Source organism: Antedon bifida, chromosome 5, assembly GCF_963402885.1.
Source record: "Antedon bifida chromosome 5, ecAntBifi1.1, whole genome shotgun sequence".
Taxonomy (NCBI): domain Eukaryota; kingdom Metazoa; phylum Echinodermata; class Crinoidea; order Comatulida; family Antedonidae; genus Antedon; species Antedon bifida.
The window spans coordinates 24,661,194-24,679,767 of record NC_136230.1 but is presented as its reverse complement, the minus strand read 5'-3'; the positions used below and the strand labels follow the sequence as shown (position 1 = coordinate 24,679,767).

Here is an 18,574-nt window from a genome sequence, read left to right as displayed (position 1 = left end):
ATTCTATAAAAACCTATTCACTCATATTGACAATGGCGGTGATCTAGCACAATCAGCAGGTAATTGTAAGTAAAACCTGTGAAAAATGAAAACAAAAGACTAGTGTCACAGACGTATACGCCAGTCTTATAGCTCAGGTACAGGCATGAAGTTTAATTATAATATTTGGTTAATTGTACATAAATCAAATATGTGCACCATGACAAAAAACATGAATTTCCCTTAAAATGGAAAAATACAAAATGTGGAAAAATTCTGCTATAAAAACCAGACAGACTTTTCACTAGTCTAATATAATAACATGTCTGGTGACTCCCTAGCAAGTGAAAAAAAGATGGTGGGTATACGGTGGATACTTTTTTGAAGTTGAATAAGTCAGAAACGTAAAATTCAACATTTTTACCACACCGTTTATTTTTAAAATGCCTCTCTATTTACAACATTTGTGTACACAAGAATAGAGTTGTTACTGTGCAATTTGAAGTAGGCCTATCCCCCACTGATAAGAAAGTGGTAATTTTCAACCAGGTCATTTAAAACAAATAAAATTCTAAAAAGTATGAAACATAGGGGAAACTATAGATCGATAATTATTGGACTGTAGGCCTATGATCAATATAAATTGTTTGCCCGCACCTGGCCTTTAATGGCTGTTAACTGTGACTGTTCCTTTAAATCGATCGCGTAATGTACTTTACATAAAACTAATTTATTTTTCAAATAAACAAACAGGGATGACTAAACTATTCATGTCGTGGTAAATTGAAAAACCAAAAAAAAAATGTGCTTATTAGGTGATTTTAATATTGACCTACTTAAACATCAGTCAGAGAATCAATCCATCAGTCCACTATAAATTGCGAAGGGAACTTAACGGATGATCCCAACATAATTTCAAATCATTTTAATAATTTTTTTGTTAATATTGGTCCTACCCTCGCCAAAAATATAGACACATCTAATGGAAATTTTAAAGATTACCTCCCTCCGTCATCCATAAATTCTTTATTTCTCAATCCTGTGACTGTTTTTGAGATCATGGATATTGTTATGCGCCTCAAAAATGGTAAAGCACCTGACATTGATGATATTAACCCGTCTATTATTAAACAACTTATCCCTTTCATTTCTGAACCCCTCTGCTACATTTTCAATCTTTGTTTTGTAACTGGCACCTTTCCTGACACCCTTAAACTAGCTAAAGTAACTCCTATTTTTAAAACTGGTGACAAATCTGATTCCAGTAATTACTGTCCTATATCAGTGCTACCGATCTTTTCCAAAATACTTGAACGCCTTATTTATGATCGAACATACAATTATCTTCAGAAAAATAATATACTTTACAATAAACAATTTGGCTTTCGTAAGAACTATAATACATCTACCTTCAATTAACAAATGAAATTGTTGGGGCTTCGAGAGGGGTGAACTTGCCATTGGTATTTTCATTGACCTCTCGAAGGCCTTTGATACAATTTTATTATACTCGCTTCGCTCGCGTACCATCTTCCGGTTCCCGTGTTGTCAGTGTTTTCTTTTTTAGTTTTTATGGGCTGCCTTTTTGGGATGTTGCCCCTCTTATTTTAATCATATTTACTGTTAATTTTTATATTCTATGAAAGAGAAAAAGAGAAATAAATGTTACTTTGATTGATTGAATTAAGTATCATTAAACGAAATTCGTTATTATTGTAACAAACTTGTATAGCATTAACAGTAAACAAATCCCACACACAGAACGGCCGGGTCGTTTTATTTAATTTCAAATTAACGAAAATGGAGGCACACAACTAATATTGTTATACGACAGTAATACAATTTAATTAAAAATTTTTGTCAGCTATTTACGAATGCATGATATTTTTTATCATGCAAACACTTAAAAAGAATTGAATGGTAACTTGTATATTAATTTGTTTTTACAGAACTTCGCAAAAGTATGGGGAAAACAAGTACGAGTAAGGTAAGCCTATTCTTGTTGAATTTACTATACATTATATACCACTTATTGTAAAACATAGCCATTTTAAACACAGATACTCGCTTTAAGGCATTGTACCGCCGCAGCTTTTTGCAAAATAATTGTTGAGAATGTCATGGTGACGTAATATAGGCTCAAATCTGCTCAATTTTTATAGCTGCTACCCCGCCATGGTCGATACCGAGCGCCGCCTTTTAATAAAATGTATTTACAAAACAAATAAATTATTTCCGTTGATTAATGTCATTTAAAATAATAGAGGCCTACTAGTTAGGGAATATCTTGATTTTTCTGTGAAAAAATTATTAACAAAGGTTTTTTTGCAGATTCATACTCTATCACATACCAATATACACCAAAAAATTCCTCCAGACATCAGGGGATGGGGAAAGTGGTTAAATTTGACCTTTGACCTTACAAGGCATATGACATTGTATCTCGGTAACCATTGGTCCGAGAGATTTAGTTTTTGCACCAAAATGTTCTTTATATACATATTTATATTTACTATAATGAAGTATTTTTTCAAAAATTCATTAGAAATGGTGGAAAATGACCTTTGACCTTTTAAGCATATAACAGGTGTATCTCAGTGATCCTTGGTCCTAGAGACTTAGTTTTGGCACCAAAATGTTCCTTATATACATATTTATATTTTCTATAATGAAGTATTTTTTCAAAAATTCATTAGAAATGGTGGAAAATAACCTTTGACCTTTTAAGGCATATAACACATGTATCTCGGCGATCCTTGGTCCTAGAGGCTTACTTTTGGCATCAAAATGTTTCTTATATGCATATTTATATTACTTGTAATAAAGTATTTTATAAAAAATGAATTAGAAATGGTGGAAAATCATGACCTTAGATGGTCATGAAGCTGTATTCTGAAGACCATTGGTCGTAGAGACTTAATGTTTCTTATGGGCATATTCATATATATTAATAAAGTAGGCCTATTCTACCAAAAATTGTTTATTATGGTATTTTCCTCAAAAAAAGCTTTATTTAATGCTGAAAAACATTTAGCCCGATTACATATTTGAATTAGTAATTAATATGGGGTAAATAGTTCATAGATTGGACCATATATAATAAAACTAAATATGCACCCTTGATCTTGATTATGGATTTGCCCAAATGAACCCAAGGGCCGATCTTCCATGGACCCTTCTGGATTCTCTATGTTGGGCTACAAGAGGCCCTATATTGGAAATACTGTACAGTATGTGGGATGAAAATGTGGGTTCATATAGATATGTCCATGGAATAAATCTGCCTGTGCACCCTCGATACTTAAAGGAACATTTATGGATTTACCCAAATTAACCCAAGGGCAGGTCCTTCATGGATACCTTCTGGGTTCACTATGTGGCTGGGGCTACATAAAGCCCCATATTGGAAATATAATGGATGACAATGTGGGTTCATGGAATAAAGCTGCCTGTGCACTCTCGATCCTTAAGAAATCCATATGGATTTGCCTAAAATGAACCAACAGCAGGTCATCTATTTAGACCCTTCCGTGGTTCTCTACTGTATGCTTATCCATATTACATCATCTCTGCCATTGCAACCATCTTCTTTATTAGATCTTAAGCCATCCCCAGAAGTTCGAAATCTTGGGGTTTACATAGATTCCCACTTGCAGATGGATGCTAACATCAATGCCATTGTTCTGCTATGGTTGGGATTAGGAAGATTGGTCTAATTTGTAGATTTCTGGATAGGGTAACAACTGCATGACTTCTGCATGCCTTTATATCATCACGCTTGCACTACTGTAACAGTATTCATGTCGCACTGCCCAAGACCCTGTTTAGGAAGTTGCAGATGTTACAAAATAGTGCTGCCCGTATAGTGTGTCGAACCACATAACACCTATCTTGCATGAACTGCACTGGCTTCCTGTGAAAGAGCGTCTCATCTCAAAGATATTGCTGCTCACATATAAATCTCTTCGTGTTTTCACACCACAATCCAGTTTTCACAGTCTTCGTTCCAATTCTCAGAATCATCTTGTTCCTGCTAAAGTGAAGACCGTCTTATGGTCACCGTGCATTATCTTATGCAGCTCCTATGCTTTGGAATTCTCTTCCGAACTGCATTAAAGATGCACTGTCAATGGCTTTTTTTAAGAAGCTTCTTAAAAGACATATTTGTTAACATATATTGTTTAATAAAGCATATTACTCCCCTTTTTTCTCCTTTTCCATGCCACCTAGATTTTTTTAGATCTAGTTTAAGTAGGGCAGGAGGCGCCCAAGTCCGGGATGACCGAGACACAACTAGTGCTGTCGGAGGTTCAATTAGACCGATCTCTGGTTAGTGACGAGAGCGTATCCCCTTACTTCGGTTTGGGTTTTATTTTTGGCATGGTTGGAATCCCTTTAATCGTCTGTAACCTATCTGTGCAACCCTGATCCTTAAGGAACCCATATGGATTTGCCAAAATGAACCAGGGGTAACCTCTGGATTCTCTATGGCCATACATGCCCTTTATTGGAGATACATGGATATCTGGATGAAACTGTTTGTCTTATAATATGGATTCGACCATATGGGAAAAAGCTATTACATACGATTCTTAAGGAACTCATATCGATTTGCCCAAATGAACCTTTTGGGTACTCTATGTCATATAAATTGGCCTTGAATCGGAAACATGTAGATCGAACTGTGGGTCCCTTGCATCGGTCTATATGGGAAAAAGTACTCAATAAATCTTTAAGGTGGTCTGCAGCTCAAATTTTAACTTTGGTTGAGACATATTAACACTGTATTATGTTGTCCAATAACTTCTGACCATTCTGTAAATATTTCTTTAAATTAAGATATAATATTATATGTTGCCAAACAACCACCACACACCCCCAACCCCCCGCCCCAACACCTCTTTGAATTAAAATCCATCCCGAGAGGCTCCTATGTACTTCTTGTATAGTTATTTTCAAACAATATAATCCATTAGATTAAATATAAATATATATCTATTATAAACAATTTGCGCTTAGTTCCAACTCTCTATGCCATGTCATTATTTAGATGAGAAAAACAAGTCAAAGGTTAAAATTTCATAAAAAATGGGTGATAGAAGTAATACTAGAATAAATAAACTATAAAATTATGCCAAAGGTCAATAACCACACTTCCGGTCATTTTCAGGCAAGATCTTCTGTTAAACTGAATATAAATATATATCTTGGGAACAATTTGCTCTTAGTTTTAATTCTCTCCGACCTGCCGTTACTTAGATATTGCGAAAAGAGGTCAAAGGTCAATAACCACACTTCCTGTCATTTTCAAGCAAGATCTTCTGTTAAACTGAATATAAATATACATATTGGGAACAATTTGCTCCTAATTTTAATTCTCTCCGACCTGCCGTTACTTAGATATGGCGAAAAGAGGTCAAAGGTCAAAATTGCTGGAAATGGGGTTTCCGGTCAATTTTACAAAAAATTTTCTATTAGAACTAATATTAACATATACATTGTGAACAATTTGACACCAAAATTAACTCAATACAATATAGCATGTTGTATGAAAATAGTGGCCATTTTGTTTACATGATAAACAGTACAGAGTACATGAAAAACATGATATTTCTCAGTTTTAGTCTCAATAACTTCAATCTACACCCATGTCCACAATCAACTATCAAATGATTCAAATTTTTTTTACACATGATCATTATATTGGAGAGATATTTTTAGAGAAGTTTCGTTACCATTGAGTGCTACCTTAATTTTTTTTTTCTGGTGTAAAAAATATATTTTTTTTGTTTTTTTGGAAAAAATACTTATAAATTAGTATTAATTGACCAAAATTCATACTATAACCCAATATATACCTGCATAACTATATATCAAAATAAAGATAATTTAGTAAGCTATCATTTGATACTAAATAGAATGAGGTACATTCAAAATTCACAACGTTATTAAAACAATAACAGACGTATCTCTAATTTGACACCAAATGACCTTTGACCTCAAAATGACCCCCTTTCCCCAGGTCAAAATTCATGGAGGAATTTTTTGGGATGACTTGGGATGCATTAGAACATGAATCCACTGAAAAACCTTTGTTAATAATTATTTCACAGATTGGCATTTTTTTGACCTAAAATTCCCTAACTATACGACTGTTCAGTTTTGCGAATAATAATTTATGATCCGTAATAGAAATATATATTTGTTGTTCTTTTTAGGTTTGCCAATACCGGAAAGGTTTTTTTCTTTCAATTATTGCATTATTCGTTTTTTACGTCGGCATGTTTGTAAATAATGCGCCAGTTTCACACATACATCCAATGCCTATGAAAAAGACACTATTAACAAAAGAAGCGCCCTCTATGATAAGAAAAGTACCCGTCACGCAAGAAGCGCCATCGTCCGTGAATTCTATGTCCATAGAGGAAGTGATAACAAAGTAAGTACTAGGCCTAAGCATTCTATGACACAAATTCTAAAACTAGAAAAAAACAACGAAATGGGATGTTTAGAAGGAAGTTTAGTACGGCTAAATAAATTTCTGGTCATCAATAAAACGCTTTGGAAATCTTGGTTCCCACAAGGACGTAAGAGCAACGAAAGTGATTTGACCAATAACAACAGTGATAGTTCAAATAATCAATCGCTTGTCATTGGTCAAATTTCTTACGTCCTTACGTTACATCCTAGTGGGAACCGAAGCATAAAGGTTCCTACTTGGCTGCAACGCAATGACGTAGGTACAACGCAAGGGAGTGGCAGTGCAGTTCGGATGATCCATCCGTTTTTAAAACGTTTTCGCAGAACAAATCTGAAGATAATTCTGAAATAGGCCTATCGTTCGCTTTATTGGCATATTTGATTTGATTTGAGAAGTTTCTGTGTGATGTTTTTTAACGTCAATTACGTCTTTGAGCAACATAATTTGGCACAAAAAGAATTCTGTTTTGGTACGTTATAATTATACACGTTATAATAACGTTATGTAAACATTTTGATTTCGTTATACCGATTGGCCTGCTCACGATCACCCGAAAGCCAAATTTAAAACGTTATTTGTGTTCTGTGTTTAGTGCATTGGCCTTCAACCATAGTTTTATTAACTTCATATTAACGTCAAATTGAATAATCGGACAGGTCAGTATCATAACTTACTTATATTGTCTTTTTTAGGAGAAACTTGGATAATTTAACTGCAAGGCTGTTTCTGCAACCATTTAAATTAGACGCCCGGATAGCGATTTTTTTTCCGTACGAGAGTTCCTCCATCGGTTCGTTTCGGCCTCAATCGACTCTCTTCGGTATTCGGTAAGTCAGCTCACTGATGCGTGACAACATAATACTGTAGAGTTTACAAACCGCGAGCTTACTTTCACAGGCTCTCACAACAGTAAAAAGAATCTACACTAATACGAACTTTTATTGAAATTAATTAATAAATACTAGGCCTACTTAGTAATTACATTAAGAACCCAATAGCATTTTAAAGATATTTAGGCCTAGGTCTACGACCCAATAGTAGGCCGTATCAGATATTATTTTTTGAAGTTGAACGACCTTTTGTCACAAACGAGAGGCTCTTTTCTCTTATGGTATTGTAGCTAGCCCATGGCTAGCCTAGCCAAGCTTGTGTAGGCCTATGCCATGTATTACTTTTGAATTTAAAATGATTATGTACAGTAGGAATTCCTATGCACAGTGTATGTTTTTTATACTTTTTATCGTTAACATTAAAAACTTAAATAGAAATTCATTATATTTATAAGAATAAAACAAATACATTAAAAATAATATAGCCTAAATCCTATTACAGTATATCATATTGATAAATCAAATTATGAATATCATTAAAATAAATTAGGTCAATTAAAATCCTAAAAATACATTACAAAAAATAACTGATACGTACTAACATCTTGTAATAATTTTATTTGAATCAAATTTCTTGTATGAGTAAACATTTCTTTCAATTAAGTACTTTTCTACGTTGAAAAAAAAAATAACAGAGAGTTTGCGAAATGTACTAATATTTTATTTGGACTTATTTATTTTTCTTATAGATCATGAAGGCCATGTATACTAAGATTAACAAATTATAAATTTATACTGTACAACAAAGTGATTAACAATAGACATACAATTAATAAAAACAGCAATGAACAAGAATTCTAAATATTATATCAAATTACGTATGTGTTTAGTGAGTACTATATTACTGTATTAACAATGCAGTATTTTAAATAAATTATAGGCCTACAACTAATATTATTGTTTATTATGTGTATTATGTAATTTAGAAAATCATAAAAAATACATGTAAAGTAAAAACATTCAATTACGGTACTGACACGACTACAAATACATTTAATAATAACAAATTTTCCAGGAAGCTTATGTGATACTATCATCTTATCATGAAGATCGGTTTTAATTCTGTATTCCATATTCTTGATTTATTTTATTGATATTTTTTACAAAATGTCAATGGTTTCTGAAATTAATTTAAAAAAAAAAACTTGTTCATTTTAATTCAAAATTTCCACCGGCCAAGATATCAATAATTATTAAATTAACACAATATTAAACGCTTTATAAGCAAGCATGTGTTTCTATACATTACAACTTACAAGAATACATGTAATACTAGGCCTATGTAATGTATACATTTTTTTTCAAATGTTTACACTTAAAAACCTGAAGAAAATTGTAATTTTCTTGATAAAAACATCTGTTAGTGTTACTGTACATATAATTTCTAACCTACCACTTCATTTTATTAAAATAAAAAGTAGTACTGTAGATGGAAATGTACTACATTTTGAAGCACATGTACACGTCAGGTAGGGCTATACTAGGCTAGCTAGGCCTTGCTTGTGACGACTAACAAAATAAATGCTGCTGCTGCGTGTGTGTGTGTTTCTGTTTGTGAATCTGATGGTACATACATTGGTTTGTGGCTGCCTATACAGTATTATATTATTAACTACGAGGTTCAGTACTACTATTACTATTTATTATTATATTTACAGTGAGTATAGTATAGGCCTAGGCCTAGTATGTATAAATCTGTCACTCGTGCAAAAAAGCTGCTCACGTTTTGTCTTGTGGTTGTTGTCACGCATCAGTGAGCATCGGTGGCTTACCGAAGAGTCGATTGAGTCCGAAACGAACCGATGGAGGAACTCTCGTACGGAAAAAAAAATCGCGCCCGGATAATACAGAGAACAGATATTAAGTTATATAATTCATGCGCCGTCGTAGGGAGTTCAGGTATACTTCTCCATAGTGGATGTGGAAATGAAATTTCATCGCATGATTTAATAATACGTTTGAACATGGCCAAGTATAAAGGTTACGAGAAAGATGTTGGGAATAGAACAGATTTGAGTGGAATTAATTATGTGAAATGTAATCAAGTGTTACAATGTTTTTCGAAACAAAGGAAGAAATGTCCGTCTTATCAAGAACTGTTGGCTTTGCGTAAATCTATTATTTTGTTGACTGTTTTTACTGACGGTCTAAAGACAGCACGATTCAGAAAACATATGGCATTTGTAGACATGTTGTATAAAAGTGGCATTAAATTTGATATAAGAGTGTCGGCAGAAGGTGCCACTGCAGCTATTAAAAGGTGATTAATGTAATGAAATTTTTCTAGGCCTAGCGTAAGTTAGGCCAACTCAGTTGGGTACAGTTTTTATAGGCGTATTAGTCTGTATAGTTTAGTATAACCAGCCACTCGCTAATACATATTACAGTGAATCCACCTTTATAAGATATATCGATAGTTGCTATTATTCGATTTGACATGTCTAATTTATTTCATTTGAAAATGTAGGTATTTCCCGATATTTAGTTTTGATCAAAGATGTACAGCGCCCTCTATAACGAAAAAAAAACCCGAGTAGGCCAACAGGGCTCTACAACTGGCTATTCACGTCCGTTCTATTTTTGTTGCGTAGTAAGCTATGAAGAAATCCCTTACACCACACGAGTTAAGCACGGGGTTGAATATTTTCAATATGGCGTAGCCACCTAACCAAGGCATTGTTACTTCTTATCTCCATCTTTTTATTACAGAGAAACGTTACGTCCAATCTGGGTTTTTTTTTTCTAAAAAAATAGGAAAAGTTTAATTCACATGTGAAATTGAGGAGAGACTATTTTAGAGGCGGAACAATTTCCATTGAAGCGCAATAACCAAATATGTTTTATGTTTTTATTATTTTATATTTTATTTATTTTTTATGTTTTGCAGGTTTTGGAAGGTAAGTATGAGCCCAACAGCTGGGATTCGAGGTATAGCAATTGCTTTAACCATGTGTCGTTCAGTATCTGCATACGGGTTTTATCCTTCGACTGTTAGTCCAAGTGGAAAACCAGTTCCGTACCATTATTTCGACCAAATGAAACTTGGCGGGCACCGTTCACATAACTTTAGCGAGGAGCAGGTTGTTTTAAGTGAATTAAATCGAAATCAAGTGATACGAATGGTAACCGATAGGTGTGAGTAGGATGTTTAACCAGGGAAGAGTGAAATTAACTATAATTGATTTCTTCATTTTCGGTAGCCTTTCACTACAGTGAGTGTTCTCTATAAAGGCCAAGCCTACAACAAACGATTCATTATTGGTATTTCTAATCTGACATTTTCTTCTTTTTTTCATTTTGACAATTTGACAATGATGTGATAATCTTAATTTTAGTTACTTTATTGGCTTATCCAATCCATGCATCTTATACAAGCCGCTTCAATTGAAATAATAATACCGTAGGCTTATGTATTGATTTTATTTAATAAAGTGTACATATGTTTGTATATATCTACCTCGATAATAATATTGTACATAATGTGTTATCATTTCTAAACTCGTGGGAAAATAGGCAAATGGTTTTTATAGCCTATACAAAATGTATGCGACTGTCGTTTCACCATCATCATATTTTCTTTTTTTTCAGCCAGTTCAGCCTTAATCATGTTTACAGCAATAAAACAATCATGAATTGTTAAGTTATCTAACGCATTTATTTATTATTACTACACTAGCAAACATTTGTAAACATGCACCCAGACAGACAGACAGACAGAGAGACCGAATGACAGACAGACAGACCGAATGACAGACAGATAGAATGACAGACAGAAAGACAGACAGACCGAATGACAGACAGACAGAATGACAGACAGAATGACAGACAGAATGACAGACAGACAGACCGAATGACAGAAAGACAAAATGACAGATTTAAATAAATAAATAAAGACGGTTATTTCTATTAGTATATTGGTCGTAATTTGATTTCATCCTTTACTTTATTTATCACGAGTTCTATAAATGTATTGCTGTTTTTGTACTTCTGTTTCTATATTTATTTATACAATTTGATAATTCAAAAAGAAAATATGATATAACAAAATACTTGTTTATTGTCACATTGTCACACAAATTCAATTGTTGATAAAATTAATAATATTAGGATTTTTAGCACGATTTTCAAAAATACGGTACCAGTCTTGAATGGATTTTAATCAAATGATCTGTGGAACGATTTACCAAAATACAAAATTGAGAAAGAGAAATATTGATTGCTTTTCTTTTATTTCTTTTCATTGTGGTTTTATATATTACGATATATGCACAAAAAGAAAATATAAAGATACCAATAACGTACGAAAACAAAGGCAATACAATATAGTGGAATGTCACACTGTACTACGGAGATATAAAAGAGCTATTTTATGTATCCCTGAAAGGAATAAAATAAACAATATGGTGCTCAGCATGACAACTTGACCCAATGGGGGAAATTATTACGTAGACCATTAGGAGGGTTGATGGTTTACAAATATTTATAATACTGTACACCTGAATAGTCTTATTTTCATTTGATTGGAGTATTGTGGGTCATGATTAGGCCTACGTCATCAAGGGTGCAATTTCGGTATATGCTCGATGCAGGGACGTATGACATCGACCTTGCGACGAACATTGTCCCTTCCAAAAGGGTTCCAAAAGGGTTGTGCGCAACTTTTGCACTCACATCGAGCAGGCAGGCTATCTTTTAGCTTGCTGTTTTTCGTCATAAATGTTAGTAACCGCCACTATTTTTCTAAAAATTTAATAATATTATGGCAAAGTTATTATCATCATGATCCTACTTGTCCTAAATTGATCATGCACAACTCTAAATAATTCATCCAAGAATAAAGTGTGGTAAAGTTTTTGTAAAAGCCATTGTTATAGGTTATTGTGTTCTCAGACTTTTTTTTTTTTTTAATAAGGTATCGTACCGTGACGTCGTATAATTCAATTGTATTTCGTAGCAAGCAACGAGTGCACCATTTTAGCATGTAACATCATGGATTATCCATAGTAGCAGCTATCTGAATCAAGTTTATAAAGACAAATAAGGTGAGAAATAACTTTAGGCCTATTTTGTCTAACGATATTAATTTCAGGTTTGCTAGTATACAGACTTGCCACGCCACCAAAAGTCATAGTGTGGCGTGTTTAGCCCTTTGGCGCGAACAACCTATTTAACGCAACTTTATGCGTATCGCTACGCTAACCTTACATCGTCGATCGTATGAACATTGCTAGTGCCCTAATAATAGGCATAGATGCCGACAATAAATGTGCATATGTGTATTTTTCATTATTCAGTATTATAAATCTCTTCTGTGTTGATTAACTTTGGTCTCTGAATCACAAAAACTTATTAATCTAGCTATATTATTGCTCTTTATAGTAATATATGTACTGTATATATACTGTAGTAATAATAATAGCAATGATAATGTAGGCAGGGAGCTATAAAATGAATTAATGTTAAGCGCCATGATGTGAATAATTATAATAATAATTCGGAAACTGGATCTCGACACAACAATTATTGGTAGGCTCAGTTTACCTGCGAAGTTGGGTTTGGTGAGTAGGTCCATAAGTATGCTTTAGTTGGCGATAAAGCTGGGCACGATTTCGTCAAACTGTAGTGTAGTATATGTGATATGCAAAAAGTGTTTTTAACCATAGACAAATTATAATGTTTCCTGGTTGTAGAATAGGGTTAAAACAAAAACTCTGCCATATCGGGGAATTAGTTTCATCACACATCACATCGAAATAACAATATAGTTTCGGGTAAACTGCTAGTTTAACCATTTGTAAAGATTTTTAATATAATTAATAATTTAAGGAATGAATTTATTGTTTCACTGTCTAGGCTTAACCAAAGTGACTATGTTTCTTCCAGGTTAATTAGCCCCTGGTTTTACCGTCTGCATAAGTGTGGTCGGTTTATGTCGGGTTGTCGTCAGTAGGCCTAGTAAGTACATTATGACGCTACTGAATTAATGTAGCAAAACTTAAAGATGTATTGAATCAGACTTTGAATGGGTTATTTTGTAGTTTTATTAAAGTTAATCACTTCCACGGGGAAAAAAATAATGTTTTCACTTATAAAATAACGTAATAAATTGGTTAAAGTGACCAAAAATCCATTGTTTGGCAGCCCAATTTGACCCAATTTTTTAGGTAAATAAATGTTGTCTAGATCCAATGTCAAAGTGGGTAACTATTATGTGACATTAAAATGACATAAAGTTTGCGGTACACCACGTATATTAGTCTTGAAAAGAACTGTTGAGTTTCTCGACGTTTATCAATATATGCTATGATCGCACTCTGAGGACGATCAATGCATATTGATCGAAACATTATGAAACTCAACAGTTCTTTTCAGAACTAATATACGTGGTGTACCGCCATGGTACCGCAAACTTTATATTAACATTTGATTTCGCCATGCAAACCTTCAAATAATATGTTATGTTTTGCTTATTCATACTCATGAGGACGATCAAAGTAAACTAACAGTTCTTTTCAGAACTAATATACGTGGTACAGCCCAAACCTTATATCAACATAATTACTCATTTACTTTGGTTTGTTTTATTATTTTGGTTGCACGTACCATCGAAAGTTTGAAATGAAAACAAACGGTTTAATATAAATTGTTAATTAAATAAGTAATAATGCAAATAATCAATTTCATTATTTTATTTTTTCTATTGAATTAACTTAATTTATTAACTAATTTATTTTTTATAATAAACAAACAGAGATGATGATGATGATTCATGTCGTGGTAAATTAAGTATCATTGAACGCAATTCGTTATTACTGTAACAAACTTGTATAGCATTAACATTAGACAAATCCCACACACAGGAGGATGGAGGATTAAGGGGGGCACACAACTATTATTGTAGGCCTACGACAGTAATACATTTTTTGCAGCTATTTACGAAAGCATGATATTTTTAGACTCTACAGCTCACTATGTCGGTCGGTTAGTCGGTTGGTTGGCCGGTAAACACTAACTTGAGTACGCGACTGCAGCCATGTATGGGCCTTGTTAGTCATGCAAACACTTGAACAGAATTGAATGGTAACTTGTATATTATATTTAATTTTACAGAACTTCGCAAAAGCATGGAAAAAACAAGTACGAGTAAGGTAAGCCAATTCTTGTTGAATTTATTACGTATATACCACTTATTGTAAAACATAGCCATTTTAAACACGGATACTCGCTTTATAGCTTGGTTCCCACTAGAACGCAACGCAGTGACGTATTGACGTAAACTGTTGTATTGCGTAATCACAAGTGGGAACCGACGACGCAACAGTTTTGATTTTACACAGGCGGGGGCAAACACACTTATTAGAAGGGCATTTTCTTACGTTGCGTAGGTTGCGTTACGTTGCGTCGCTTTAGGCATTGTACCGCCGTTCAGCTGTTTGCAAAATAACTGTTGAGAATGTCATGGTGACGCAATATAGGCTCAAATCTGCAAAGTCCCTATATATAATAGCTGCTACTCCGCCACGGTCGATACCGAGCGCTTTTATGCTTGGTTCCCACTAGAGACGCAACACAACGACGTAACGCAACGTAAGGGTTTCGACCAATCACAAGCGGTGGATTTATTCGACTATCGATTGTCATTGGTCAATACGCTTTCGTTGCGTTTACGTCCTTGCGTTGCGTCCTAATGGGAACCAAGCTTAAATAAATGTCTTGTGGACGTAGCGCTTTAGAGAACATTTTATTTTGGTTGTTAAGCGCTATACAAAAGACAATTATTATTATTATTAATGTGTTATAACACAAATTAATTATTTCCATTGATTAATGTGATTTAAAATAGCAGAGGCCTACGACTGTTCAGTTTTTGCAAATAGTAATTTATGATCCGTCTAATAGAAATATATTGTTTTCTTTGTATAGGTTTGCCAATACCATAAAGGTTTTTTTCTTTCAATTATTGCATTATTCGTTTTTTACGTCTGTATGTTTGTAAATAATACGCCAGTTTCACACATACATCCAATGCCAATGAAAAAGACACTATTAACAAAAGAAGCGCCCTCTATGATAAGAAAAGTACCCGTCACGCAAGAAGCGCCATCGTCCGTGAATTCTATGTCCATAGAGGAAGTGATAACAAAGTAAGTACTAGGCCTAAGCATTCTATGACACAAATTCTAAAACTAGAAAAAAACAACGAAATGGGATGTTTAGAAGGAAGTTTAGTACGGCTAAATAAATTTCTGGTCATCAATAAAACGCTTTGGAAATCTTGGTTCCCACAAGGACGTAAGAGCAACGAAAGTGATTTGACCAATAACAACAGTGATAGTTCAAATAATCAATCGCTTGTTGTCATTGGTCAAATTGCTTACGTCCTTGCGTTACGTCCTAGTGGGAACCCAAGCATAATGGTTCCCACTTATTGGACGCAACGCAACGACGTAGGCACAACGCAAGTGAGTGACAGTGCAGTTCGGATGATTCATCCGTTTTTAAAACGTTTTCGCAAAACAAATCTGAAGATAATTCTGAAATATTGTTCGCTTTATTGGCACATTTGATTTGATACGTTTTTGCGTGATGTCTTTTAACGTCTATTCACGTCTTTGAGCAACATAATTTGCCCCCAAAAAAACCCGTTTCTGGTTATATATATATTTTGATTTCGTTATACCGATTGGCTTGCTCACCCGAAAGCCCTATTTAAAACGTTATTTGTGTTCTGTGTTTAGTGCATTGGCCTTCAACCATAGTTTTATTTATATTAACGTCATATTAACGTCAAATTAAATCATCGGACAGGTCAGTATCATAACTTACTTATATTGTCTTTTGTTAGGAGAAACTTGGATAATTTAACTGCAAGGCTGTTTCTGCAACCATTTAAATTAGACGCCCGGATAATACAGAGAACAGATATTAAGTTATATAATTCATGCGCCGTCGTAGGGAGTTCAGGTATACTTCTCCATAGTGGATGTGGAAATGAAATTTCATCGCATGATTTAATAATACGTTTGAACACGGCCAAGTATAAAGGTTACGAGAAAGATGTTGGGAATAGAACAGATTTGAGTGGAATTAATTATGTGAAATGTAATCAAGTGTTACAATGTTTTTCGAAACAAAGGAAGAAATGTCCGTCTTATCAAGAACTGTTGGCTTTGCGTAAATCTATTATTTTGTTGACTGTTTTTACTGACGATCTAAAGACAGCACGATTCAAAAAAGATATGGCATTTGTAGACATGTTGTATAAAAGTGGCATTAAATTTGATATAAGAGTGTCGGCAGAAGGTGCCACTGCAGCTATTAAAAGGTGATTAATGTAATGTAATTTTTCTAGGCCTAGCGTAATCTAGGCCAACTCGGTTGGGTCTACAGTTTTTATAGGCGTATTAGTCTGTATAGTTTAGTATAACCAGCCACTCGCTAATACATATTACAGTGAATCCACCTTTAAGATATATCGATAGTTGCTATTATTCGATTTGACATGTCTAATATATTTCATTTGAAAATGTAGGTCTTTCCCGATATTAGTTTTGATCAAAAGATGTACAGCGCCCTCTATAACGAAAAAAACAGAGTAGGCCAACAGGACTCTACCATTGACTATCCCGTCCATTAATTTTTGCTACGTAGTAAGCGATGAAGAAATCATGAATAATTCATGTTTTCTGCATCGCTTCACCAACCCTTACACCACACGAATGTTAAGCACGGGGTGAATATCTTCAATATGGCGTAACCACCTCTAACCAAGGCATTATGACTTCTCATCTCCATCTTTTTAATACAGAGAAACGTTATAGTCCAATTTGGGTTTTTTTTGTAAAAACATTTGGAAAAGTTTATTTCACATGTGAAATTGAGGAGGGGCTGTTTTTAGAGGCGGAACAATTTCCATTGAAGTGCAATAACCAAATATGCTTCATGTTTTCATTATTTTATTTTTTATTTATTTTATTTTTTATGTTTTGCAGGTTTTGGAAGTTAAGTAAGAGCCCAACAGCTGGGATTCGAGGTATAGCAATTGCTTTAACCATGTGTCGTTCAGTATCTGCATACGGGTTTTATCCTTCGACTGTTAGTCCAAGTGGAAAACCAGTTCCGTACCATTATTTCGACCAAATCAAACTTGGCGGGCACCGTTCACATAACTTTAGTGAGGAGCAAGTTGTTTTAAGTGGATTAAATCGAAATCAAGTGATACGAATGGTAACCGATAGGTGTGAGTAGGATGTTTAACCAGAGAAGAGTGAAATTAACTATAATTGATTTCTTCATTTTCGGTAGCCTTTCACTACAGTGAGTGTTCTCTATAAAGGCCAAGCCTACAACAAACGATTCATTATTGGTATTTCTAATCTGACATTTTCTTCTTTTTTTCATTTTGACAATTTGACAATGATGTGATAATCTTAATTTTAGTTACTTTATTGGCTTATCCAATCCATGCATCTTATACAAGCCGCTTCAATTGAAATAATAATACCGTAGGCTTATGTATTGATTTTATTTAATAAAGTGTACATATGTTTGTATATATCTACCTCGATAATAATATTGTACATAATGTGTTATCATTTCTAAACTCGTGGGAAAATAGGCAAATGGTTTTTATAGCCTATACAAAATGTATGCGACTGTCGTTTCACCATCATCATATTTTCTTTTTTTTTCAGCCAGTTCAGCCTTAATCATGTTTACAGCAATAAAACAATCATGAATTGTTAAGTTATCTAACGCATTTATTTATTATTACTACACTAGCAAACATTTGTAAACATGCACCCAGACAGACAGACAGACAGACAGACCGAATGACAGACAGACAGACCGAATGACAGACAGAATGACAGACAGACAGACCGAATGACAGAAAGACAAAATGACAGATTTAAATAAATAAATAAAGACGGTTATTTCTATTAGTATATTGGTCGTAATTTGATTTCATCCTTTACTTTATTTATCACGAGTTCTATAAATGTATTGCTGTTTTTGTACTTCTGTTTCTATATTTATTTATACAATTTGATAATTCAAAAAGAAAATATGATATAACAAAATACTTGTTTATTGTCACATTGTCACACAAATTCAATTGTTGATAAAATTAATAATATAAGGATTTTTAGCACGATTTTCAAAAATACGGTACCAGTCTTGAATGGATTTTAATCAAATGATCTGTGGAACGATTTACCAAAAT

At 33.8% G+C, this 18,574-nt stretch overlaps 1 protein-coding gene across 1 annotated transcript; it reads left to right on the top strand.

Moving 5' to 3' along the window:
- Nucleotides 1-15,375: 15,375 nt before the first annotated feature.
- On the top strand, nt 15,376-17,598 carry LOC144842439 (alpha-2,8-sialyltransferase 8B-like). Its single transcript, XM_078698886.1, has 3 exons — nt 15,376-15,494; nt 16,196-16,675; nt 17,343-17,598. Exons 1-3 carry the CDS (start codon nt 15,376-15,378, stop codon nt 17,596-17,598), a joined length of 855 nt encoding a protein of 284 aa, XP_078555012.1.
- The last annotated feature ends 976 nt before the right edge of the window (nt 17,599-18,574 follow it).